Source organism: Synchiropus splendidus, chromosome 6 (assembly GCF_027744825.2).
Source record: "Synchiropus splendidus isolate RoL2022-P1 chromosome 6, RoL_Sspl_1.0, whole genome shotgun sequence".
NCBI lineage: Eukaryota > Metazoa > Chordata > Actinopteri > Syngnathiformes > Callionymidae > Synchiropus > Synchiropus splendidus.
Window position 1 is genome coordinate 13,185,416 of NC_071339.1, and position 25,085 is coordinate 13,210,500.

General features: G+C 42.5%; 2 protein-coding genes across 2 annotated transcripts; one reads left to right on the forward strand and one right to left on the reverse strand.

Annotated features, from left to right (window-relative positions):
* Positions 1-4,715: 4,715 nt before the first annotated feature.
* On the forward strand, positions 4,716-10,766 carry LOC128760429 (sodium- and chloride-dependent GABA transporter 2-like). Its single transcript, XM_053867842.1, has 13 exons — positions 4,716-4,896; positions 6,336-6,470; positions 6,924-7,064; positions 7,183-7,270; positions 7,334-7,466; positions 7,623-7,757; positions 8,119-8,222; positions 9,537-9,661; positions 9,730-9,842; positions 9,910-10,047; positions 10,128-10,230; positions 10,305-10,405; positions 10,560-10,766. The coding sequence occupies exons 1-13, from the start codon at positions 4,716-4,718 to the stop codon at positions 10,764-10,766; spliced, it is 1,704 nt and encodes a 567-aa protein (XP_053723817.1).
* A 1,515-nt stretch (positions 10,767-12,281) lies between these two features.
* fkbp5 (FKBP prolyl isomerase 5) lies at positions 12,282-23,877 on the reverse strand. Its single transcript, XM_053867244.1, has 11 exons — positions 23,517-23,877; positions 19,980-20,111; positions 19,139-19,283; positions 17,443-17,585; positions 16,791-16,905; positions 16,564-16,720; positions 16,291-16,381; positions 16,138-16,221; positions 15,864-16,049; positions 14,552-14,791; positions 12,282-13,536 (listed from the first exon to the last, which is right to left on the reverse strand). Exons 2-11 carry the CDS (start codon positions 20,082-20,084, stop codon positions 13,441-13,443), a joined length of 1,362 nt encoding a protein of 453 aa, XP_053723219.1. The 5' UTR covers positions 20,085-20,111; positions 23,517-23,877; the 3' UTR covers positions 12,282-13,440.
* Positions 23,878-25,085: the final 1,208 nt, after the last annotated feature.

Genomic DNA, 25,085 nt, shown 5'->3' on the forward strand with positions numbered 1-25,085 from the left:
TCCGTCCACGTTTTTGACTTACAACAAGCTACAACGCATTCGCAGAACAGTGAGTCGCATCTGTATAGAAGGTTTGTTTGAAATGGTTCAAAATAATTAAAATATTCTCATGGTGTTTTTTTTCAGTGCTTCATTTATGTACAAATCCATCTGGTCACTTTAATATGTTGATCAGGTCCTGAGGCTCAGAGAGGCATTTAAGATAATATTTCCAAAGTCAATATACATTTTAAGAACAAGATTTTAGAATAAAATCATGCAAAAGAGATTGTGATAAAATCTAAACAGTCATTTAAAAATTGCCCTGCAGTCATTTTTGAACAAATACATTTTAGACTATTTGTTTCTGCAAATAACAGAAACAAATAGTCTGGTGGCAGCTACGACTTTTCACAAATTAAAAGGTACTTTCTTCGTGGCACAATGGCGCTTTGGTTCCTTTGGTGGTGAGCCTGGGTTTTTTTTTCAATGAACGAAGTGTTCCATGGCTTGACAATTTTTATAAATATTTTACATTTTAAATACATTTTTAAAAAGGAAGAAATAGACTGTTTCATTTGTCACAAGACTCACACAACATGCTAAACATACAAGAATTATGAATGATGAGGGACCTTCATATAGTGTTTGTGTGCACCTTCAGTTAAGCCAACTCGGTGTTCAGCAGCGATCAGCACCCGTTGAAGATGCATCAATGAGCAGGGAGTTGGATTCCTATCCCTGTAGATGGTCGACTCAAATGCCACAATCTGTTACACCTCAAGAGCAAAACAGGCAGCAGGTGACATGAAACATCTTAAGTTGAGCCACACAGGCAATTGAAACAGATAAAGGAACATTGTAATACAAAGAAAAAAATCATTTATATGTCGACTCAAAAGAGCAGATTGAGGATTTATAAAATGTATTTATTTTAGATAAGAAGATCAAACAAACCAACAGTCAAACAGTGCTTGATAAACAGCACAACGCTTCATAGTAACACAGATGATCTAGAGGAACAGTCCAGTGTGTTGTCTTCACAGCATCTGCTTCCTGGCTTCTTTATTTGAAAAGTCTTGGATGACTTTTCAAATAGCCTCTCTCCCTAAACCTAACCATACAAAACACATGGCTCACCTTAACCAGGACGCTGAACCAGACTTAAATTCAATTATAATGACCCACTTATTTTGAATTCTTCATCCTCAAATTGAGGCTTCAACTTGTGGGGTCCGGCAAAAGTACATTACCCAAATATGGATGAACCGTGTTCTTCCGCACCATATACTCAGGTGACATCTCATCCTGCTAACACTATGATCCTTAAAATAAATCGAAAAACATCCTCTTCAGCAAAACATTCGCTGTTCTCCTTCCTGAGTCAATGTTTGACCAACAAATTCGACCTGCTCTGTTCTTAAATGAAACAGCCTTTTCGTCTCACACAAGGAACACAGGTACAGAACCTCTGACATTGACAGGAGGTGAGTGGTTTCTATTACATTCTGCCTTTCCTTTTATTTTCATTTGAATGTATGAAAAATATATGGAAGCCTGTTTTTCTGTTATGTAAATAAAATACTTATATAGAGAGTATATATTCAAAATGCTTTCCTTTCTTATTTCCCACAAATGATATTGAGCTATATCTCAGCACATTCTCTTCCACTTGTTCGCTCCTGGCGTCATGAGGGGCTGGAGCCTCTCCCAGCTTCAGAGGCCAGTGGCAGGGGACACCCTGAACAGGTCGCCCCGACACACACAGTATAGACAGACATTCACACGTACACACACACACTCCAACATATACATTTGTACAGTTTATGAATTCATTTTAGAAGGTTTCGTTGACGTGACACGTGGAAACGAATACGTTTTTATCTGCTGAAACAATTCAGAATGATGTTTCTGAAGAGGATTACCAGGAAGCTCGAACACATTAGACCACACGTTATTTCAAACACAAAGATAGATTTCAAAGTCTCGACCTGGAATCACGTCTGAGGCATGTTGCATACACAAAATATGTCTATCCAGGTCCTTATTCAAGGTCAGGTGACATGGCAGAAGTCATATCTGTGGAAGTGTTTCCCAACCAGTGATGCTGTGACTTTTAAAGCAACGATGCCCGACATTTAGACATAAATAGATTATTTTCAGATTTCCTGAGACGACAGGTTTCATTTTGAACAATCCAAAATCCTGGAGATCCATGGAGCCTGTTAAACGCTCCCTTCGACTATGTAACTTTCTCTGGGCGAGCCGCCCGGACGAGTGTTCTGTAGGTGGCATCACCGCCCCAACTCCACCCCCACCACAAGACTTTATCACATAAGGGCAGAGCACCTCGGCAGCGAGCTGAGTTCCTTTGTTCACATCATGGCAGAAGAATTGAATGACAGAGCAAGATCCCAGACATGTGTCAATATAGGAGATGCATTTACAGCCTGGCAATAACTGAGAGCTACAAAAGGCTTTTCATCTGATCCGGAAGTGGCGACGTTTCTACTTGACTTGTAAGTAAATTTTGTCCCCGTTGTGTTGCCAAATCATGACACAAATGTATATGTGTTTGCAGCAAAACAGATGAACTTGCCGTGATAAAATGGGATAGATATACTTCGTGTATGGTGAAAATAGTTTTTCAAGTAATTGAAAATGATGGATGTCTGCTGTTTGTCATATTGTACTGTCGAAGCACGCAGTGAACATACAGCTGGCCAAACCATTAGCCACCATGCTAATAACCGCACTAGCCATGTGAGTCAATATATTGTGGTGAACAGTGTTTGTACCGGACTTCGAAGGCATTCTTGGTGCTTACAGCGAGTCTTGGATGTGCTATCAAACGTGGGGGACTTATTTTTGTGATGATAACAAACGTGGAAGTGTCCGTTACTCATTTTATTGTGTTTATCACAGTGGCTAACATCCGTGGCTAACGTCCACTAGCATTTATCAGACAGAAAAAAAGCTGATTCACCGTCGTTTGCAGTGTTCATGTTCCATCTGGTACGGACAAGTGTTTGCATGTTGTATCTCATGTTATCTCATCTGTAGCTGCTGCCGTTGAGTCCTCTGATCTGCAGACCTGCTCGGAGCTGCCGAGAGACGCGACTAGCGCCACATTTCATCATCCATGGCGATTGTTCTGGAACTGATTGAAGAAGAATAGTTTCTAACTCTGACGTCTGTGTCCACAGTCAACTCGAAATAAACGTGTGAATGGATGTCTTGATGTTCTCGCTCTGATCGCTGTTTGTCTGCTGCTTATTGAAACACAAGACAGTCACAATGTAATAAACCAGAGGAAAAACGCTGCTCCTTCGTCTTTATTATTCTACAGCGCTGTGAACGACAGTGGTGCACCACCACGGCTTAGATGCTGGTGCAGTTCTACACAGCCATCATCGAGTCCATCCTCACCTCCTCCATCTCCTTGTGGCACACCAGTGCCAGGCACATGTGGGATCTGAGATGACTCTTCCCACCCAGAACACGTACAGTTTGTGTCTCTACCATGAGGCAGGAGGCTACGGTCCATCCGCACCAGAACACCCTGCCACAACAGTTTCATCCTCATAGCCATCTTAATTTCATTCATTCACCACACAATCCTGCTCTCTGTAAATATTCCCATTTCACTTACTACACATATTTTGTTAGGCATCAGCACTCCGCACAACACTGAACAGGACTAAGCACTGGTTACCTGACGATGGATGGGTGTATATTTGTTTGAGTTGGATGGTCAACTCTAAACTGACCATCCAACTCAACCCATCATTTTTCTGTTCGAAGAATTATGGCCCCTATCGATGGTTTTGAATTGCTCTTGTGTGGTCCCTCAGCGAGGACGTCTTTGGGAGACAAACAGCAACATAGACTCAAGGCCCTCTACAGTGGAAAGAGGGTGATGCAGGCAGGTGATTTACATTTCAATGGGTGTAACCTATAGACATTGCTTTTCTCTTTGCCGTCTACAGATTTCAGTGGAATTTTCTGGAACCAGGTGACAGAATTTCTGTGGCATGTCGGGTCACCATGTGGATCCAGGAAACATTAGACGGATTTGTCCCTGTCAGAGAACTGCAGCGTTCAGACTTTGCTTTTAATAAATGGACAACACCGCCTCTCAACAATGAGCTTTGGACAAACTCATTGGTGACAGTCACTTTATGGCCTGCTATGTGGAGTTAGATGTTTTGTTTTATCACCAAGTTTTGATGCTATTAAAAAATTAACTGAAATCCAGTTTTTCATTTATCATATCTTGAAGACAATCTCCCAAGTACTTCATTCAGTATCATTCAATAGTTTTGAATTCTAATCGCTCATCACCTGTTGTCATGTAGAACTGACCCACATTTAACCGCACAATAAGATGGACATAACATTTTTTTGGTTTGTTTGTTTTTTATCCGGTGTTTTCTATCTGGTATCAAACACCAACTGTGAGTGATGGTGTTTCTAATTGAGACATTGGTGCCTGTGGTAAAAGTTACTCACGCCATACTGTTACTATTACCAATTTTAAGTCCAAGGACAGCAGGAGAGGGGGAAGGGTCTGAGAAAAAAGCAAAAAGTTCTACTAGTTGGAATGTCATAAAACAGAAGAGGGGCCGAGGTAGAATCATACTCAAATCTAAAGGTGTCTTCAAAGTGGGTTCTGAAGAAGAATGGAGACGTTCTGTTGAGATTCACGCAGCTTCATCTTCTCTGGTTGCAGCACAATGGCTCAGCACTCTGACCTGGACTGCAAGCTAAGGTTGGAAAAGGACACTTCACATCCTGCTCCTGTCAACCGCGGACAGTGGTCCAGCAAAAATGATTTTCTCCTGGCTGTCGCTGGAGAGATCATCGGGATGGGAAATGTGTGGCGTTTTCCTTACCTGTGCTACAAATACGGAGGAGGTGAGCTTCACAGACAAATTGCAAAGCTCAGGATGTGGATGTGTTTTCATCTTGTGACATTCAAACTCAGATTTCTTTATTGTCATTCAGCATTAAAAATTGGTGATGCACTGCAAAAAATAAATGACGCTACATCACATTTGTAGCAACAATAAAAACAGTTGTGTTAACAATAAAAAAATGTAAGAAAAACCAGATCAGAGAAGGCAGTATAAATAAATAATTATAAATAGTTTGCAAGAGGCAGAAGTTAAAGTGTGAGGTATTTGCATAGGGCCAGGCCGGTTTGCATGTGGTTCGATTCTGTATTTTTCCGCCTTTCTAACCAAGTGACTTAATATGTAAATATATTATGAATGCAGTCTGCGGTGCTCTAGCGAAATGGCACTGTGGAGTGATAGTAGCTCGTGCTCGTAGCATCAATATTCGGTGTTTGCTTGTCACAGGTATTAAACTTGAGCTCAGCTTCCCACAAGTTTACCAGGAAATTGATTCTGCTGACATCAGAATATATATATATATATATATATATATATATATATATATATATATATATATATATATATATATATATATATATATATATATATATGAGAATTGTTTTTCTTCCGAGCCCTATCTTTGCATGTGTTGAATAGTCTGATGGCAGATAGCTAGAAGCTGTTCCAGAAGCTCACTGTTCTGCAAGGCTGGCTGCCATGACTCCAGCCAGGGATTTTTGTTGCCCTCCACAGGCAACCCCAATATGTTTTTTCACTCATCGCACTACTCCTCACAATGCAATCCATCCTCACTCTTATGGCATGATATGCTGGTAAAGTTTCTGTCCTATGCTGACGAAAAAGGCAACCTGCAGCGTCGTGTATGGATGAATTAGGTTTTCAGTTGAAGCACGTTTCACCTTCCACAACACATAAAAAGAGACGAAGGTTGGGGTCGGATGGCGCTCCATTCATTGTAGGTATAACAAGGGCTCAATGCTTTTCAAAGCCCATTAAAAGGCGGAGGTTAGTAATGGTGGAGGAGAGTCGTAGAAGGGGCTATAAATTCAGTGATTCAATGATGTAGTGAAGAGAGCTTCTGTACGTCGCCTGGTCTCTCCACGGTCTCACGACATCCTCACACCCACCTGGAATCCATAGGGACTTTTTTCACTCCCTGCACACAATGCCCATCGCGTCCCCGCCACCCGGCTGGAACCCTACATGGAAAGTTGCGTTATCCACGTACTTGATGCTGTGGTTTGTGTTGTCCTTCGCACAACAATCGTGAGTCATGAGGGTGCAAAGTTTTCTGTATTGTCATATTGCCCAAATCATTCAGCCTCACAGCGGACACAGACTGCCCTGTTGGGGCCACGCAGTTGGACACCTAGTGGCGAGTTTGAGACCCCCCACTTCAACGGTTTGTATTTAAAAACAGTCATTTGTGTTTCCCAGGAGCGTTCCTCATTCCATATGTCATCTTCCTCTTCACTGGTGGTATTCCCATCTTCATGCTGGAGACATCCCTGGGACAATACACCAAACAAGGAAGTATTACATGTTGGAGGAAGATTTGTCCACTTTTTGAAGGTACGATTTAGGACTGAGAGACAAAAAACATTTTGGAGTGTCTCAAAAACCTCATTTACTCATGAGATGAGAGACATATGCGTCATATCAGGCTGATCGAAACAATTGTTTATATTGATTTGAGATCAATGTGGCGGATTGGAGAAAATGGCATTTCAGGAGGTGAATGCAAAGCATTGTATGCAGTCTTGGTATATGAATTTCACCTTTTTAAGTCTGAGCCAAAATGTTTGGACTTGTTTTGCTGTGCGCAGACCTTTGTTAAACTAGTGACTATTTTATGGCAGCATTTTGATGGTGATTCAAAGGTTGTTTTGGATCTGAGCTCTGTTTAAAAAGGGCACAGATTGTTTTACTACTGAGTGAGCATGGACCCCTTTTCTTTCAAATATCTAAATGTGTCAGTCGAAATAAAAGCAAATGTTGCTTGCATATTATTGTTCCAATGAATAGGTCTGGGATACGGGTCTCAGGTGGTGGTCCTGTACTTCAACATCTATTACACTGTCATCCTGGCCTGGGCTTTTCTCTACCTCTTCTCATCCTTCAACGCGGAACTCCCCTGGTCCAGTTGCAACAACACCTGGAACACAGGTCATTATGAATGAATTGGTTTTTAAAAAGCAGGAAGATTTATCCGACATCTCGCACATGATCGTATACTGAATTTTAATCAATAGCAACCTGGATTTTAGTTTTTCTTTCTGATCAGAGAGGTGTGTGGAGTTTGATCGGAATGATGTTCTGTTCAACGTAACCGTGCCGGCCAATGCCACATCACCAGTGAGAGAGTTCTGGGAGTAAGTCACTCAGATACATATTATCCTGAACATGAAACACATAACTTGTTTTTTCTATTGAAGGAGACGAGTTTTAAATATCACCGGAACCATTGATGAATTGGGGGGGATGCGATGGGAGTTGGCGCTGTGCCTCCTCCTCTCCTGGGTCATATGTTACTTCTGCGTCTGGAGAGGAGTCAAGTCGACTGGAAAGGTACTAACCTTAACATTTTTAGCATCACGTGTTCCTGTCAATGCTTCTGTATTCTTTCATGTAAACATGTCGCTCGTATTTTAACACAAGTCAGCAGCAGCAGAGCAGTCGTCTTTGTCCTTGCGTTCACTTTAACATTCCATTGTTTTGTGGCAGGTGGTGTACTTCACAGCCACGTTTCCGTACCTCATGTTGCTGGTGTTGCTTGTCCGTGGTCTCACGCTTCCTGGAGCCTTAGACGGCATCAAGTTCTACCTGTATCCAGATCCAACCCGCCTCTTGGACCCGCAGGTACGTACAACTCTGCTGTTTGGACATGATTTCCCATGTGACATACACTTGTACAGGGAGCCTAAGTCTCCGCCCCTTCTGGTCGGTCCATGGGACCTAAGATTGGACAAAATGAATAGAAGTCTACAGGGAGGTGAAAGTTATTTTCTGGTCCACTTTGCCTCATGCCCTGGATCACACATCTGCTGCACCTCAATTAAAATGATTCATATTGGTGTGAGTTTCGACTCTGTATGTCGTGTGTATGTTGATTTATTTGTTTGTGAAAAGACCGAATTATTTGGACTACAACTCAAACATTGTATGTATGACGTCACACCAGACAGTTCGGACTCAACACTACAGTTTTCCTTGTTTTCAGGTGTGGATGGATGCTGGAACTCAAATATTCTACTCCTACGCCCTTTGTATCGGCTGTCTGACTGCTCTCAGCAGTTATAACAACTACAATAATAACTGTTATAGGTATGTATGAAGCAAATCTCGGCTGATCTGGTGCACACAGAGGAATAGCAAAACTACTCCCTCAACCATGTCATGACAAAAGTCGTCAAAGGTGCAGAATACTTTAAAATAAAAGGGTCAAGATTCATGATTTGTCATATGCATTTAAAACACAGGGTCTGTGATGCAAGGAAAAGCTTGGGATGAGAGAAACCGTAGACTTGCAGAGAACACAAAGTACTAGTAACATGCAATGCTAGTGTCGGATAGATAAAGGTGCTAAAGAGATCAAAGTGCTACAAAAGTTAGTAAGTGTTACAAAACAAAAGAATCCTTCTTGCACAGAAAGTGTGATAGTATTGCGCAGGTAAGGTGGGGAGTGCCAGTGAGGAGGAAAGGTGATGAGCGATCCTCACCACCTGTGGTCTGTTGGAAAGCAAGTCCCATATCCAGCAGCACATGGACTCCTCCAGGCCGACACCAGTTTGGAGGGGATTCTACGCGATTGTACGTGAACTGCAGGGGATCCAGGGTGTTGGGAAGGGAGCCAGAGATGTGTTTCTCAATGATCTGCTCAAGGCACTTCATGGAGATGGATATGAGTGCTATGGGCCTATAGTCATTAGGACAGGATGCTGTGGGCATCTTGGGGATGGGAACAATGGTGGAGGTCTTGAAGATGGCGGGCACGATAGACTGACTCAGGGACAGATTGAAGATGTCTGTGAACACCCCGGTGAGTTGCACAGGCTCTCAGGACCTGGTCGGGGATGCCGTCGGGCCCTGGAGCTTTGGGGGTTCACCATTTTGAGCGTTTGTTATACAGTGGCTGTGTCTAAACATGGCACAGCGTCCTCGTTGTCCATGTGTGCTCTTATAGCAGACGTGGCAGTGTGGTCAGCATCAAAGAGGGCGTAGATGGTGTTTAGCTCATCCATAAGTGTTGCACTGGCCTGCTCCTCGCCCTGCTGTCCATGATGCAACGCAGTCCATGCCACACATGTATGGAGTCATGGCTCTGCCGGTTTGAATCCACTTTCCATGTACTTGGCTGCTTTGTAGGCATCTGGGTCTCCTGAGTTGATGGCAGCTGTGTGGGCCTTAAGTTTGGCACGCAACTCTGGGGTAGGTGCGGATGCTGGTTTGGGGCACCGTGTCCTCAATGTCCTCAAACTTCCCTATGTACCTGATGACAGAGTCTGTATATGCACTAATATCTCAGTCCGTTGCATCACTTAAAACGTTTCACCTTTTTTTTGCATGAGCCTCTTTTGCATGAGTCGTGTAAGGTTGACATACAGAATGATATACAGTGGGCACTTTTTCCTCCTTCAGGGACTGTGTGTGCTTGTGCCTTCTAAACAGTGGCACCAGTTTTGTGGCAGGTTTTGCCATTTTCTCCGCCCTGGGTTTCATGGCCTTCGAGCAGCAAACGGACATAGCCACAGTAGCAGAATCAGGTAACAAGAAGAAGCTGATGAAAGAATCATTTCTCGTAATTCTCGTCCCATAATATTTTTCATCCCAGGTCCTGGTTTGGCCTTCATTGCCTACCCTCGTGCGGTGGCCATGATGCCGCTCCCTCAGCTGTGGGCGGTGTTCTTCTTCGTCATGATCATCCTCCTGGGACTGGACACTCAGGTTGGATGCTCTCAGACAAACTTGTCAACAAGTCCATGTCTTCAGGACTGTTGTGTCTCTGCTTCAGTTCGTAGGACTTGAAGCGATGGTGACGGCCATCTCTGACATGAAACCTTCCTTCTTCCACGTGGGCCATCGCCGTAAACTTCTGCTGCTGCTCATCTGTGTTGTCTCTTTCTTCATTGGCCTCACCATGGTGACAGAAGTAGGATTTCCTTCATCTCTCCCAGTAACCAGACCATTCAGCGATGACTTGACTCACTCAGGTGCTGGTCTCCTCGACAGGGCGGCCTCTACATCTTCCAGCTGTTCGACTACTACTGCTGCAGTGGAATGACGCTCCTCCTCTTCGCCATCCTGCAGTGTGTGTCAGTCGCTTGGGTCTATGGTTGGTACACTCACTCACGTCTGATCTTCAAATCATTGTGGTCCATCAACGCTGTGTGTCTTCGTCTCACTCAGGAGCGGATCGTTTCTATGACAACATTGAGGACATGATAGGATACAGACCAGCGCCGCTCATCAAGTACTGCTTAAAGTTTATCACCCCAGTCATCTGCATGGTGAGGAGACCTTCAGTCTGATCTCAGACATGTTGCTCACACTGGCTTCTTTAAGTTCAGTAGACCCACTGGAAAATCCTTAAAATCCTTTTTTTCTTTGGTGTTGTATGTTTTGTTCCCGAAAAGAATCATGACCTCATTCTCTCTTGTGCAGGGAACCCTTGTTTCCTCTTTAGTTCAGTTCACCCCACTGAAATTTAACAACACCATGGAGTATCCCTGGTGGGGCACCACGCTGGGCTGGTGGTTCACACTCTCCTCAACACTCAATGTTCCCCTGTGGATGCTCTATAATCTGTGGAGAACACCGGGAACATTACGACAGGTAAAGACATACAAGTTCCACAGTAGAACTGTCTGAGTTCTTCATTACAACTTTCCCTCTCAACAGAGATTTGCCACTTTGTGCACTCCGTCCGACGACCTTCCTCTGTGCAAGAAGAGGAAGAAAGCACTTGAAATGGAAAGCTTGGCCTTGAATCCTTCACACGATTGTGAGAACGATTATGCATAAAGTGGCATCACTGCACAACACTTTGCACTTACTCCTGCAATTTTACAATTTTACAACATAAATATTCATTTAATAATCAATCAGAAATCAATTTCATGTTGTATTTTCTTAAGATTTTTTTTTAACTGACATTTTTTGTCAGGATAATAAATTTGATGAAAACACAATTTGTCTCATGGCTCACTCAGCATGAACGGAGGATCGATGTTCCTCATATTGTTCGTCTGAACCTGTTGAAAAGCCAACTGTGTTCTACGGCTCATTAATGAGCCGGTGTCTTCTGCCCACCGCGCATGAAGCTTTGGTGGCTCAGTGAGTCAGAACTATAATGAACAGACAGGGACATTCGTGATGGCTATGAAAGTTTTACGTTACACGTCTTAACAGTCCAGCACCGAGTCATCAGTATCTCATGGAGAGTCTCACCTGTGATCAAAAGCATGACTCTGTACTTTAGTTACTCCGCATCAATCATTCTTGAGATACAATGAAAACATAATAAATTATAATTATATAATAACACACGTTTTATTCAGAAACTTGTGAGTTTAATTCCAAAACCTGGTGAAGGAAGCGTGTTGATGTTGATGACAGCTCCATGACAGTGACAACATTGAACCATTGCTCCTGGACCTCGGAAGTTAAACTAGTTAAACTATATATATATATATATATATATATACTGTATGTGTATATATGTATATATATACTGTATGTGTGTGTATATATATATATATATATATATATTTTTTTTTTTTTTTTTTTTTCACCCCTTGAAATAGTCCTTAGAGAGTGCAGAGACACTTTTTTCGTGCTGGGGCCACCCTCAACTGACGTCGGGCCTGTCCAGCTGCAGTGCATCATCTTTAATAGTTTCCTCCTTGATCCGCTCCAACACTGACTGATCCGCTCCAACACTGACTTCCACAGGCTGCCTAGAGAGTGTGTAGGGCCCTTCCAAGTTCTTGCCTGCCTCCAAGTCTTGCAGCTGCCTCCGCCTCCCGCTGGATCCTGCCTCTCCTCACTGGCTGCATGACAGAGCGCCATCTCTGATGTTGAATGCTTGGTGCTCCTAGAGTTGCCTTTGCAAGCATAAGCTGGACAGCGTTGTGTATATTGCCATCTGTGATTATGTTTTTAACTGTTTCGCCACAGTCTTTCCTCATAAACGAATAAACATGGGATGGGCGGGGCAAATAGACTACGCACAGCGGCTTTAATAATTCCATCACCTATTTTCCATGTAAACTCAAGCAACTCATTCTTCAAATGCAAGTTTTTATTTTAAGTATTTAAAGTGCCAAAAAATAAGACAGACAGTACCATCGATTTGTTCCAAAATATTTGCATAAATGCCAGCTCAACATATGAATTCCTTTATTATCGAAAGTAATGCTCCGCTTTTTTTGAATACATGTTACACATACTGTTACACACCTTGCAGTCCCAACGTAGGCACAACTGACGTGTGGCATTGCTTCTGTCTCAAACCTGGTCACTTTAGTCGAGGATAAATATTCAGAACACTCATAAATACACTGCTGTAGAAAAAAAAAGTCATGCCCGCTGTACAAGACCCCCAATATATATTCAGGCGTGTGATGCAAAGATTCTGGTGAAGACAGCTGATGAATTTACATGTGATACTGCTTCCAAAAAAAAAAAAAAAACTGACTGAATCAAGGTTGTTTGGCAGTCAAAGTGCATCAACACCCCAAAATGTGGTTACATTCATTCATTCCCAAGTCAAGCATCTGGTTTTCATGAGTTGTACATGAATAAAGAATACTAGATTTAAAGGGCATTTTCCACCGCAGCCAAGTCGCTTTATAATCTGATAAATCAAGAAACATGTTCGGCTTGTTAGTCAAAGCCCGGCAACGTATCCACCTCCTCAGGATTTTAACAAGGAACAACCTCAGTCAGAGGCTGCTGGTGACCTGGAAAGCATCTTAACATACTGCATCACATCATGATAGGCAGGTATATTGCACTGTAGTTTTGTATGTTATACTTTTAAATACTGTTTATGTTATGTGTTATATTTTGCTATGTTTGGTGCACATGGGTCGAGTGTTGTTTATGTGCGAGGAGGCGCTGTTTTGTTGTATTCATTGCAATGACAATATGTGCTCGATCAATCAATGGAATATGCAGGGATGACGCCGTTCCTCCAGCACAGTGATTTCTTTTGACAAAAGAAACCAATGTTTTACTGACAACAACAGGCATGCCGTCTTGACAGACAACAGCAAAAGGGTGTTTTGGCGAGTGTGTTCTTCCCGTGTCCATTAGCATCAAACAACTGGAGAAGGAAAATCATTGGGGTTGTCAGTCGCATGTGGTGTTGATCCATTACATCCGACTGTTGTGGTGAAGTAGTCCGTGCTGTTTGGCAAATATCCTCGCTGAAATGACTGCATGAAATGACATGGAGGTTTGGTTAAGAGGTGGCTATATTACATCGTCCCTGCAAGGCCTGTGAATCATTCAGTTCACTCATTTTATAAGAAAACAAAAGTCATTGGTGTGAGAGAAAGTCCTGACTCCTCCGTCGACGTTTCACATCACCATTCAAACTGCACCTCGAGCTTCCATCTCTTTTCAACTTCCCCACCTGGATGGAAACAGCAGCACAAATATAGGTGACAACACAATCGAGGAGCGTGAACAGCATCTGTCGCCAACACGCTGGGCTAAACATCGCACTTCCTTTTCCTCTTCCTTTCAATTTCGCTAAAATAGAAGCCTGACCGGGACCATCAAAATGATAATAACAAATAAGTTAGTGTAAACTTCTCTTCAATAAAAGCTGGTTGGTGGACACATGCCGAACAACAACATTTTCCAGGCCTCACCTCACACAAACATGAACCAGATAACAAGGTAGAATCTCAAATGAACCAAATGCTTATTTGTGTCACAAGCAGAAGTGACATGACAAGTCGAGACCTTTGTTGCACCATATATGAGCACTTCTTCAAATTTAAGTGACACTTTTTCTCATAGTTTAAAAACGTAGGTTGTATCAAACTGATCAATATAACAAAAGACACGAGTGCTCTTCAGTCAAATATGAAGTGATTTGTGAAGTCGCACCTACAGCAATTTATAATAGCATGAATTACCGCCAGAGGTCAGCAAAACGTCATTTTACCATCCACAATAAACCGGACCTTATCCTGCATTTCGTATTGTACTTTGAAAATAGCATTTTAAATGTATTTTAATACAGGAAGCTTTAATGACCTTGGTAGTTTATCAGCAACCAGGTGTCTGGTTCAAGTCCTTGTGTTTCACAGACTGACAAAACAAAATTTAATAACTTTTTTTCTGCAGATTAACCACAGCTAAAGCTGAGAACTGAACAAAACAAACTCCAATACAAAAAAAGTCAATGGTGCAGGGCTCCACTGGAGTCCAACATCATCATAAAGGCCTTATAAATGAGTGAGATAGAGCCCCTATAACACCAGCGGGCATGTTTATTTTTAATCCGTACGTACATGTCCACATCCTGCAGGTGAATAACCTAAATTGACCGGCAGAAACTAGGTATTACAATGCTTCACATTAATGTCAGAACACCTTAAGTTTGTGTATTGTGACTGTGAGAATGGCACTTTTCATACCTTGGTCTCAGGCTCTGCAAGTTTTTTAAACATGTTGGCGTAGGTCCTCTTGTCTTGTTCGTCACACTCCTTTATTTTCCTTTGACAGAGGGCGATCTGACTGCGAGCAGCCCGATTTGCATAGTTGATCTCCAGCACTTTCTGGAAATCGGCCATGGCCTGGTGGTACTCGTTCCGTAAGAGTCTGGCTTCCGCGCGACGGTACAAAGCCTTCTCATTCTTGTCTTCAATCTCAAGAGCCTTACAAGAAAAATAGAAACCCGTATTACTCTCAGCTGAGTCAGAGCTAATGCTTCAACATCAAGGATTATTATCTGTCCCGCCAAGATTTCACTGACTTTTTTTTTATTGATTGTTGGACTAGGTTTTGAAAATATCCCAAGGAAAGTTGCGATAATTTATGGTCATGGAAATTTGCTTATAAAAAAGTCACTTTTTAGCCCCCAAAACGGAGCAGATTTTAGCAAAATATGCTTGATTTGTAAAACGAAGTAGTATTTCAAGAGCAAAGAACACACGCACACACAGACAAAATAAATAAATGTCCATGCTAAATATAAGAAAGTCATCCCCCCACAAGGGCAGAGACTGAGCGCTAAAAGTGGGGAATGTGTGTGACCGAGGTTGTACAGCGGCTCATTAACACAGACAATTAAAACAAGAACTGGCAATTATGTCCTGTTCCACAGGGATGAAGTGTGTCAGAAATAGCGATGAGAGGGATGGTTGTCACGGGCGGCCATGTTTGTTTACGTCCGCCCTGTATAGTGTTCGGGTGACGGCGCACTGCACTCGTGACTTCCACCTATTATACGTTTAAATAATCGGAATTTGGACTTTCATTAACCGATTCAGCATCCTTCACACCCAAATTGTGGCACTTTAAGTGAAGGGTCAAATTTGTGGCAAAGTGGCGGTGGTTGGAAAAAAATGCAGAATCTTGCAGGACACTCAAGGATTGGTTGGAATTGTGTTAGTAGTTGTGGATTTTAATGTGTATTTCATTTTGTCAAGTTACTTTTAGCACAATGTGGTCCTGGTTTTTGGGAGGGGGTTTGCCATTTGTTACACACAGCTATTCAATACACTAGATTTCCCTTGAGGCTAATTGTCCTGAGTAACTGATCCAAAGTTTAACTTACCATTGAATCTTTTTCTGCACAAAAATGCAGTACATTGAATTCAAATTCCTGTGCTTCTCTTACAGCATGAATCCACCGAGTTGTCAGTGCACCCACTTTGGCCCTTGGAGGACCGCTTTGAGACCCATTTTGCAGATGAACATGTTTACTGTTCAACCATTTAAACCCACCTTGTTGCAGTTCTCTACAACTTGTGCGTACTCCTTCAACCTCAGGAAGCACAGCGCTAGATTAAGATGAGCCGTCATAACAAAGTCCCGAATCCTCTGCTGCTGCTCCGGACTGCTCCCACACTCCATCTCTAACCAGGTTATGATGCGCTGGTAGTGAATCGACGCTGAGTAGTACTGTCCTGCCTTTGTTACACACACACAGCAGCAGCGTCTTCAGCACCATGCAAAGTCACAGTATTGGAAAGTTGAGGAAGGTAGAGGGACGCCTCACCTTACAATGTTGGTTCCCTTTTTGTTTAATTTCTGGAGCCAGATTCAGCTTTTCCTGTAAATCCAACTCCCAGAACTCCTTCGCCTTCAGAAGTTAAAATGTTGGATTATTTTTTGGCCAATGACTCTGGATAATTGAAGAAAGGTCACCCACCTTTTTAAAGTCTTTGAGCGTTACTTCATATACAAGATCTTTGTCGGGTCCAATTTTAAACTCTGGTTTTCCACCACTTCCAAAGCCATACCTGTAGCAGAGGTACAAGAGGGTTTTGTACTTCCTAGATTCGACGTTGTCCACATTGGAGGTCTTATCCAGACCATCCCCGACCAGCGCTCATGAGCAGTCAAAACCAGAAGGTATTCCTAGCATACACAAGTGTTGATCTCAGTTGGAAGACAACTGTGAATATATAAAACATGAACTCACTTTGGCTTGAGATAAAGCACACAGCACTCTCCCTTTTGCATCTTGTCCATGGCTCTATCCACTCCCACAGGGATGTTGCTGTCCTCGAAATCACTGATGACAAAGCTGACGTCTCTGCGGTCAAACACTCGACCGTCACAGCTTCCTACTAGATGAACTGCAATTATACGAGCTAATGTTTGATGTTCCGGCCCTTTGTCTCACCATGAAGATGAAAGCACACTTACTATCAACTGTTGCTCCGTCGTTGGGGCTGGTGAATCCCTCTCCTTTCACCTTTATTCTTCTGACGATGCCAGCATCTTCTGTCAGCTTCTCACCTTCAAAGTTCAGCAGCTCCACCTAAATGGGAGTCGACAATGTGTCAGAGCGGAGAGCACAAACGCCTGATATTTGAACAGGAAACCATGCATCAGTCACTGCATAAATATACAGAGACAGGCATGTACGAACTGCTCCTCAAAGGGCCATGAAGAACACAGCCTCACCAAGCAGGTGTCTGACCACTGTCACCAGTTGACTGTCAGAGCGGTGGTTTCTGCTCACATCTCATTGGTTGAACTGGGTGTGCTTGACTGGTGAGAGCAAAAACCCACACCACCCCGACCCTACGAGGAGCAGTTTGGACACGCCTGGCTTAAAGTCTGGGATCATCAAAGGAAACATAGCAATTGCAAGAATTCACATAGATTTCTAGTTCCATTTTTTTAAATTACTATTTACTGCATGACCACCATGTCCGCCAGGCCATAAATGTGCTGCTGACTAGTCGACTTATGATCAAGGTAGTCAGTGACTAGCCGACTATCATGATAGACAACAGTTACAGGCCGTGCACAAATTCCACAGGTGGAATGTTGATGTCTCTCTCGGGCCTACCTCAAAAAGTACTAAAGAGTCCGGCGGAATTTTGTCAGGATTTCCAGTGGATCCATAGGCATACTCCGGCCTACACAGCAGTGTGCACAGCTCTCCACTTTGCATAGACAGCACACCAATGTCCCAGGCCTTGAGGACTTGTCCTGAACGGAGACAAGAAGCTACATTTTACCCTGGAACTTGTGACACAGAAGGAGTAACAAGAGTATAATCGAATTATCGTGAACCAGATCAAATCATTTTTGGTTTTGCCTGAAGCACAGCAATCTTTATTTTTCAGCAGTTACCACAAAATGACATGGAAAAATAGTTAAAAGCATTTTGTTGAGCATTTGAATTAAGCCAACAGGTCTATATGTCATTGCTTAGCTATTTTAACTCCTTAACGCCAGGATTTATTTTACAGCCGCAAACTTCCGCTTGCATCAGTCTGTTTGCCAAAGGTTCCTGGTTTGTTTTGGAACACTGGTCACACAGAGAATTCAAATCTAAACAGAAAACACTTTCCTAATTCTCTTGATCATGTGTGAAATTATTAAAACACAATTTTATTCCACAATGAGTACTCTTTATATTTATACACATGTGACTTCCTCATGAATTCAAAGACGAGTATCAGGCAGAAAATGTGCGGAAGGGCGAATGGGGACACGAAGCAAAAGAAAAATTCATAACCCTGCTGGCGGGTTCATTGGCAGCAGCCATGAGGACTCTGACTCCTGCCTTGTTGCAGACACCACCCTCCTCAGCAGTAACTTTCAATCACGTCCAGAATGTTAGAGCTCCATGAGACCCCCAAACTTGCTGTGCCATCCAGAATAACTTGTCCCATCGCCACCATAATTTTGTAAATCCCTTCTATTAATTGGATTTGGTGTTTATTGACCTCAAATAGTTCCCCTTCACCGCAGACCGAGAAGTAAAGCAGCAAGCATTGCTAGCATGCTGACTGATGCATTCCCCAGCAGTCATGGGGTCAAGCATTCAAGTCACAATAACAGATGCAGATATTTTTATAGGGTTGTTTGTAAAGTTGGCATCACACTGAGAGAGACTGGTAATGAAGTGGCTGGTTGTTGCATACAAAAAATAAGCAACCATTGACGATGAAAATACACGTTTCTAATTTGGACAAACAAGTCAGCAAGTGAGGAGTGACACACAGGAGTGACTCACGTCTGACATGAGCAGTAAGCCTTCTCCACAGACCGCTGAAATGACACTGTTTAAACAAGCACAGCTGCTTATTAATCTAGATTACCATGACCACCCACAGCGATGGGGAGGCGCAAATGTACGCAGTTTTGTGAGTGGCTATCTTTCATTAACGTGATATCGACTTGTCGTTTCACCTGGAGTGATTCTCTCAAACGATTTCACTTGTGGTCTTGTTCTCATAGATGTCCCTGCATACTTCCACTTCTGTCATGGAAACTCCTGTTTCATATCAATGATTCTTTTGGACACCATCCTGAGAGAAACTTGAACTAACAATACACACCATTTCGCCCATTTACTCATCTGGGGTGGGTGACGGATTACAATGCAACATGAAGGGTTGCACTGTTTATAGCCAAAGCGACCCCTAATGTTCCATGGGTCATGAACAACACCAAATCCACTGTGTTAAGTCAAGACACCACCACTCCACAAGTCATTGACATGGAGACTTTGAAGAATAAGAAGGGGTCCTTACCTTTGCCAACATTGAAAGTAAAAGATTCCTTGCGTTTTCGGCTGCAGTCAAAGACCTTCCCTGTTAGCAGCCTGCCAGTGTAGTGAATAGACACTTTGTCCCCAATCATCGGTGTCTCCCCACCAATCCCTTGCTGTTTAACAACCTAAAACAAAGACAACCTCCATGAAAGTGCCGTACGACAACAGAATTTCACAATAATACAGTGTGAATTCATCGCTCCTTCATGCCTACTGCTCTCAGGTTATATAATAGTAAACTTTGATGGGACTGATTGTATCATTTTTCTTGGACGCAGTTATTGTATTATTTATTTGTCATAATATTTGGTTATATATCATGAGTATTTGCCTTGTGTTTGATACCTCTTGAATCCACTCTTGTGGCTTTGTGCTTTCATGTATGATGTTTGTTGTGTATCTTGAATATCTTGTTGTGTCTTTATTTTATTATTTATTTATTATCTTATTTTATATATATATATATATATATGTATATATATATATATATATAATGTGTTGGTTGTCTTTTGTGTCTTTGTTTTCATTGACTGTTGCGGCAGAGACACACACGTTGAATTTCTCCACTGTGGGACAAATAAAGGACATATCTAAGTCAGTCACCACCACCTGAACTTCACCACTCTCCCAGGTCACGCCTGCCTCTTCATGTCCTCACTAGCAACATCAATGAACCTCACTGGTTGTCGTTCTCTTCACCTTATACCTGGTACCACGTGTCCAAACCTCACCACATCGCATGGACTGACCCTCATCAGTTTATAAATCAAACAGATGTTTAAAAATACATGTTTGCAGAAACAAAACTGATGGCAAAATACCTTAATCACTCCTCCGTCCTTCCTTCCTGTGATATCAACGCCCTCAGTTCCAAACTCAGCCAAGGCTGCGTGTCCCTCGGCGGGCAAGTCCTGGTCCATAGTCATTTCTTTCTCAATGTATCAAACATCCAACTGTAGGAAAAAAAGAAAGCATCTGATGCAGCAAATCCACCAGCAGGAGGGTAAAAACAGCATCGCATAAACTCCATGCAGAGAAAACGAGAGATCATTTATCATTTTAGGAATGTGCCGGTAAATCACTCGATTAAACTTTCCATTCAATCCACTCAGTCCCACTTGTGATATTGAAGATCTGTGATGACTCACACAACAATCCTCTCGCACATCTACCATCATTACGTAACAGTAAATCTATGCCGCTTTGGTCAATTTATATAATAAGCACTGGAAAGTACATACGGTTCCTCACTGTTTTGGACAAGATTCTATCAAAAAAAAAATCACATTAAAATTGTATACCGGACTGCATGTTATGAAACTGTAAGCCCAAGAGTAAAATTCAACTATTCTGTGTGGCGCCAAGAGAGCTTTAAATGTGTGTCTGGAAGTGCACCTGAAAACCAGCTCACGTCCACTGCATGCATGATCGTGTTAAGGCCTTGCTATTCAGCAGGCTCTTCTGTAGCAAGCTGAGATTATAGATGTCATCCATCCATCAGAAAGAAAAGTGGGGTGGCACCCCCATCACAAGGCAAGATGGTGGTTAGGGATAATATCATTCTAAAAAGATTCTGGTTTACAGTTAAAAACCACTATCTCACACGGCCGTAACGTAACCCCAAAATAAAAAAGACAGAATGTGACGTCACAAACACAACAGGTGAGTTTGACACTCCGGCATCAGTGAATAACAGCAGCAGACAGTGAATTCGTCGCATGGGATATATGTCAGAAGACACATTCACACTCAAATACTGAAAGCCGTCACAATGACAAGGTCATGTTTTGTGGCCAGAGACACCGTCAGATGGTTTTACAACTGAAAGTGAAAAAGCTATTCACATTCACATCATGGCCGCCTTCAGTGTCACAGTGTCAATACATTCACTATAAATTATGACCTGTGTAAATTGTTGATGAACAACAGCCCAGTCAGAATTGAACTGCAAGCATCTCTCTTAAGAGCCTGACAACAGGGATGATTCACTCTCACAGACATCAGTACAAAATTAAAGTGGGCTCCAGTTTGTCATTCTGCCTCTTAACTCCGGTTTGAAACCTTGGAAAGTGTGATAACACACAATACTAACACACACATACACCACTGGTATCTTTAAAAGCACTAAGAAGGAGAAAGAAATCATGAATACCTTTTCAACAAGCCCAGCAGGCAGACTGGATATTTAATTATTCACTTTAATGTGCGAGTTTTGAGGGCCATTGACGAAGAAGCACTCGAGAAATCGTGTGGAGAATGAAAGGCCACCTTTTCTCAAGGAGAAGAATTTGCCAAACAAACAGCGAGGCTCTTTCTGTCGGGTCTCAGGGAGTGTTCTGAGCTTTCCGTGACCCCAAATTTCACAAGGCTACTCCTCTGTCCACACTTTAAAATGACTTTACAAGAGGAAATCATTCTGCAGCAACACTTCTTAATAAGGGCTGGTGTAAAAAAAATGGATTCTCCAATATATCACGTTGTTTTTAATGACAATATTAAATAACTGAATTAAATATTTTCCCCAGAATCCATTTTTTAAACACTTAACGGCAGGAGGCCGCGACATCATATCCTCTGGGAGCCGACAGTCGGGAGCCGAGCTCAAGCGAGTCTGCCGCCGAGTTTAATACTTGTGACAGGCTTTTATTTTGAAACACCAACTATTGTCAAATGTAGAACACGGACTGGTTGCTGGATTCACGTAGCTGATGTTAGCATTGCACAGCCAACTGTCACTCCACAGTACCATTTCGCCAACACACCATGGACTGCATTCATTATATACAGTATATACATATTATGTCAAAATATTACTGTCAGAACCTGTTCTGACACCTTGTTACTGCACATCAACTGCTCTGTATATTTATAAAGAGGGAATAATACTCTTTATAAATACACAAATATAACCACGGTCACCACTATATATATATATATATTTATATATATATATATATATGTGTGTGTGTGTATATCCACGTATGCGGAGACCACACAGCCTTACTTTGACACAAGCAGTGAAAATGTTTGTTTTTCTACTCCATGTACATTTCAGTGTGTTTCAGAGTGTACGGCGTATCTGTGTGTGTATGTGTATTTGGGGAGTGTATATGTGTGTCTGAACACAATGTTCCCTCTATTCATGTTCCCTGCTGCCAAAACCTAATGGCGTTTTACCACTCTGAAACCAATGTTTACATCACAGGGTAAAAATACACTTTAAGATTGAACTTTTGTTTCAAGCAAAATCAACAGACAGCTCTGTCACACTGTGATAAACGTTTCAGGTTTACAGAGCAAAGTGAGGTTTGGGCATCACGCACTTGGACAGGGACGGCGAATGTTCCTTACAAACGTTATTTTATGAATGTCCAAGTACTAGCAGAAGGAATTCCGAGAGACAGCAACACACAGTTGAGGGCCATATTTGTACATTTTGTCTCGGGCCTTTTTGTCACTCGCATCCTTTATAAAGGGACTGTCTGACACAAGCGGGGCTTTATTCGACTGAACTAACACCAGGTTGTCAGCGATCAGAAAGAACAGCTTGTGCGTTGGCTTTTATCAGAACTACTTCTGGGAAATCCCACAACGGCAAATCAACCCCCCCACCCCTCGACTTCAGAGCTTTTCTTAATGTTGACTTGTACCCAAGTCTAACTAAACAAAGGTCCCTATTTGGCCACTTTTAGAAAGAATGGGTGACATTTTCTGGTGAATTCAGCACAATAATAATGTGTTTTAAAGTACAACTCCAGTCACTTATATCTCAGATATAAATCTTATTTTAAATCTTTATTATGTGCAGTAATAAGTTAGTGGTTACAACCTGGATCAAATGTGCTCATGTCAATACCTCACTGGTGTAGCCCCGTTGAATTTACCCCATGTGAAAATAAAACAGACCGAGAGTGTTTTCTAAGAATGAAAACACAAATAGACTCGGAGATGGAATAAAAATAGCTGAGAATTCTGAGCAGTCTTTTACACTGCATAAACAGAATCGGTTCCATTTTCACTTCAACACCAGTCCTTTGAAATGTCTTAAAAATAAAATTCTCAATTGTAATCTTAACTCTGGACCGCATTTATGAAGTGAAGATCAATTTTTCAGAAAGCCAGAACTGAGTCCACTAGAGATGTGATCGCCTAAAACAAAGTTAATCATGATGATCGATACCCTGTTTTTTTTTTTCCTTGAGCATCAGCTGTATCGCCTCGAATGTCCCCACACGTTTCAAACGCCTCGTCCCGTTCAACTCCACAGCAACACCCGTTCGCCCATCAAATTGTTGACTTGACCGGAATCCACGCGCAGAACACTTGCAGGCATTAACGGAGGAAATAGCGGGACTCACGTTGGTATGATCCGGTCCTCTTATATGGCCAGCCAAGAAATACTCTCTCCTCGTGCGCAGCTCTCTGGTTTCTCCCTCTAAGAACTCGATGTTCCAGCGCGGCTTCGCACTCGCCTCCTGCGCTCGTCGTCACGTCACAGGTGCCGGTGAGTCCACACGGAGACTCGGCTCTGCGATGACCCAGCCGGAGGTGGAGAGTCCGCCACCGAGGGGGGATTTAGAGGGTAGTGGGAGGGTTTTGAGCGTCAAAGGCAGGGCTGGTCTTGGAAAGCCGCCACAAAGTAACACAATGTTCCGGCTGTACCACCGCTGCTGACGAGAACACTGTGTTCCAATAGACACTCTGACCTGTAACCCGTTCTGTGCCGAGCCGCGCACAGCACAGAACAGCCTGTACCGTAGCAGACTGTCCTCCTCCTTCTCCCGGTCAGCTGACACCAACGATCATCAACACTGGCGGAGCACACACACCGACTTCAGTCGCTCCTCGTGTCCGACTCTCGCTTACTCCCGACGGAATGGAAATAAAACAGTAGTTACCGAGTGCATAGATTTTTTTTTTTTTACTGAATTACATTCAGCTCGTGTGTGTGTATATATATATATATATATATATATATATATATATATATATATATATATATATATATATATATATATATATATATATATATATATATATGCCTTTACTACTAGTAAATAAATATGTGCTTTTAAGATGTGATGTTGATATTGATAATATCATTAATGTCACACACTACATTAATTTGTTCTCTATATTTGTAAACTTTTAATAGGAAAGACTGTGTCTGAGCTTTTTTTTTTAATAGGGTGGGGAAGTGGAATTTCACACCTATGTTCTGCTGTGAAGGAAACGAGCATGTTGTTATTGATGTGTCATTGCACATGGTCCTCGGTCTTTGTCGATGCCAGCAGTCCTCCAGTGGCAATATATTAAAACAGGGGCCTCACCGACCACCACCTTCGACAACACTGCCTCTGTTTCCTCTTTTGTGCATCGTCATTTGAATCTTCAATTCCTCTTCCACAGTCTTGTGTTGGTTTTGGAGTGTGTAATTGTCGTAAACCTTTGTCTTTGAGCTGCTCCCCCGGTGGATATAGTGGTGAACGCCAACATAAAGAATGCATGGAAGTAAGTGATCAGTGACGCTAACATTTGAAATGGATGGGTAGAATTGTGTATGTAGAGGGAGCACAAATGGGCCTCAGGCCACTCTAGGCTGATGTGCTCAATGCTTCTATCCTCCACCACCACGGAGGAATATGAGCCTGTCAGCAAAAATCATTTCGATTTCAAATGAACACCTTCAAACAAGCACATGAACCGTGAGCTGCAAGCGGATGCCTTGAAGAGAAGGGATCACGGTGAGATCGAAACATGCAGTGGGAGGGACTGCCGCTGTCTCAACCTGTTGGACCAACTTGTTTTTGATGCAGCATGTTTCATATTGATATATTGATGGTTTGTTGTCCGACCAAAAGCAATAAAAATGTTGGCACACAGAGATGGACATCAGCCAAGAACAAGCTACTCTCTGCTGGCTTATG

Excerpts from the sequence above, each read along its gene's own strand:
- fkbp5 (XM_053867244.1), bottom strand. The coding sequence starts at position 20,084 with ATGACTATGGACCAGGACTTGCCCGCCGAGGGACACGCAGCCTTGGCT. Across the intron at positions 16,721-16,790 it reads CGACGGAGCAACAGTTGATA|TTCATCTAGTAGGAAGCTGT; the intron begins GTAAGTGTGCTT and ends GTATAATTGCAG. Across the intron at positions 13,537-14,551 it reads TTGCAGAGCCTGAGACCAAG|GTGGGGAAGTTGAAAAGAGA; the intron begins GTATGAAAAGTG and ends GTTTCCATCCAG.
- LOC128760429 (XM_053867842.1), top strand. The coding sequence starts at position 4,716 with ATGGCTCAGCACTCTGACCTGGACTGCAAGCTAAGGTTGGAAAAGGAC. Across the intron at positions 4,897-6,335 it reads GTGCTACAAATACGGAGGAG|GAGCGTTCCTCATTCCATAT; the intron begins GTGAGCTTCACA and ends TGTGTTTCCCAG. Across the intron at positions 7,065-7,182 it reads CAACAACACCTGGAACACAG|AGAGGTGTGTGGAGTTTGAT; the intron begins GTCATTATGAAT and ends CTTTCTGATCAG.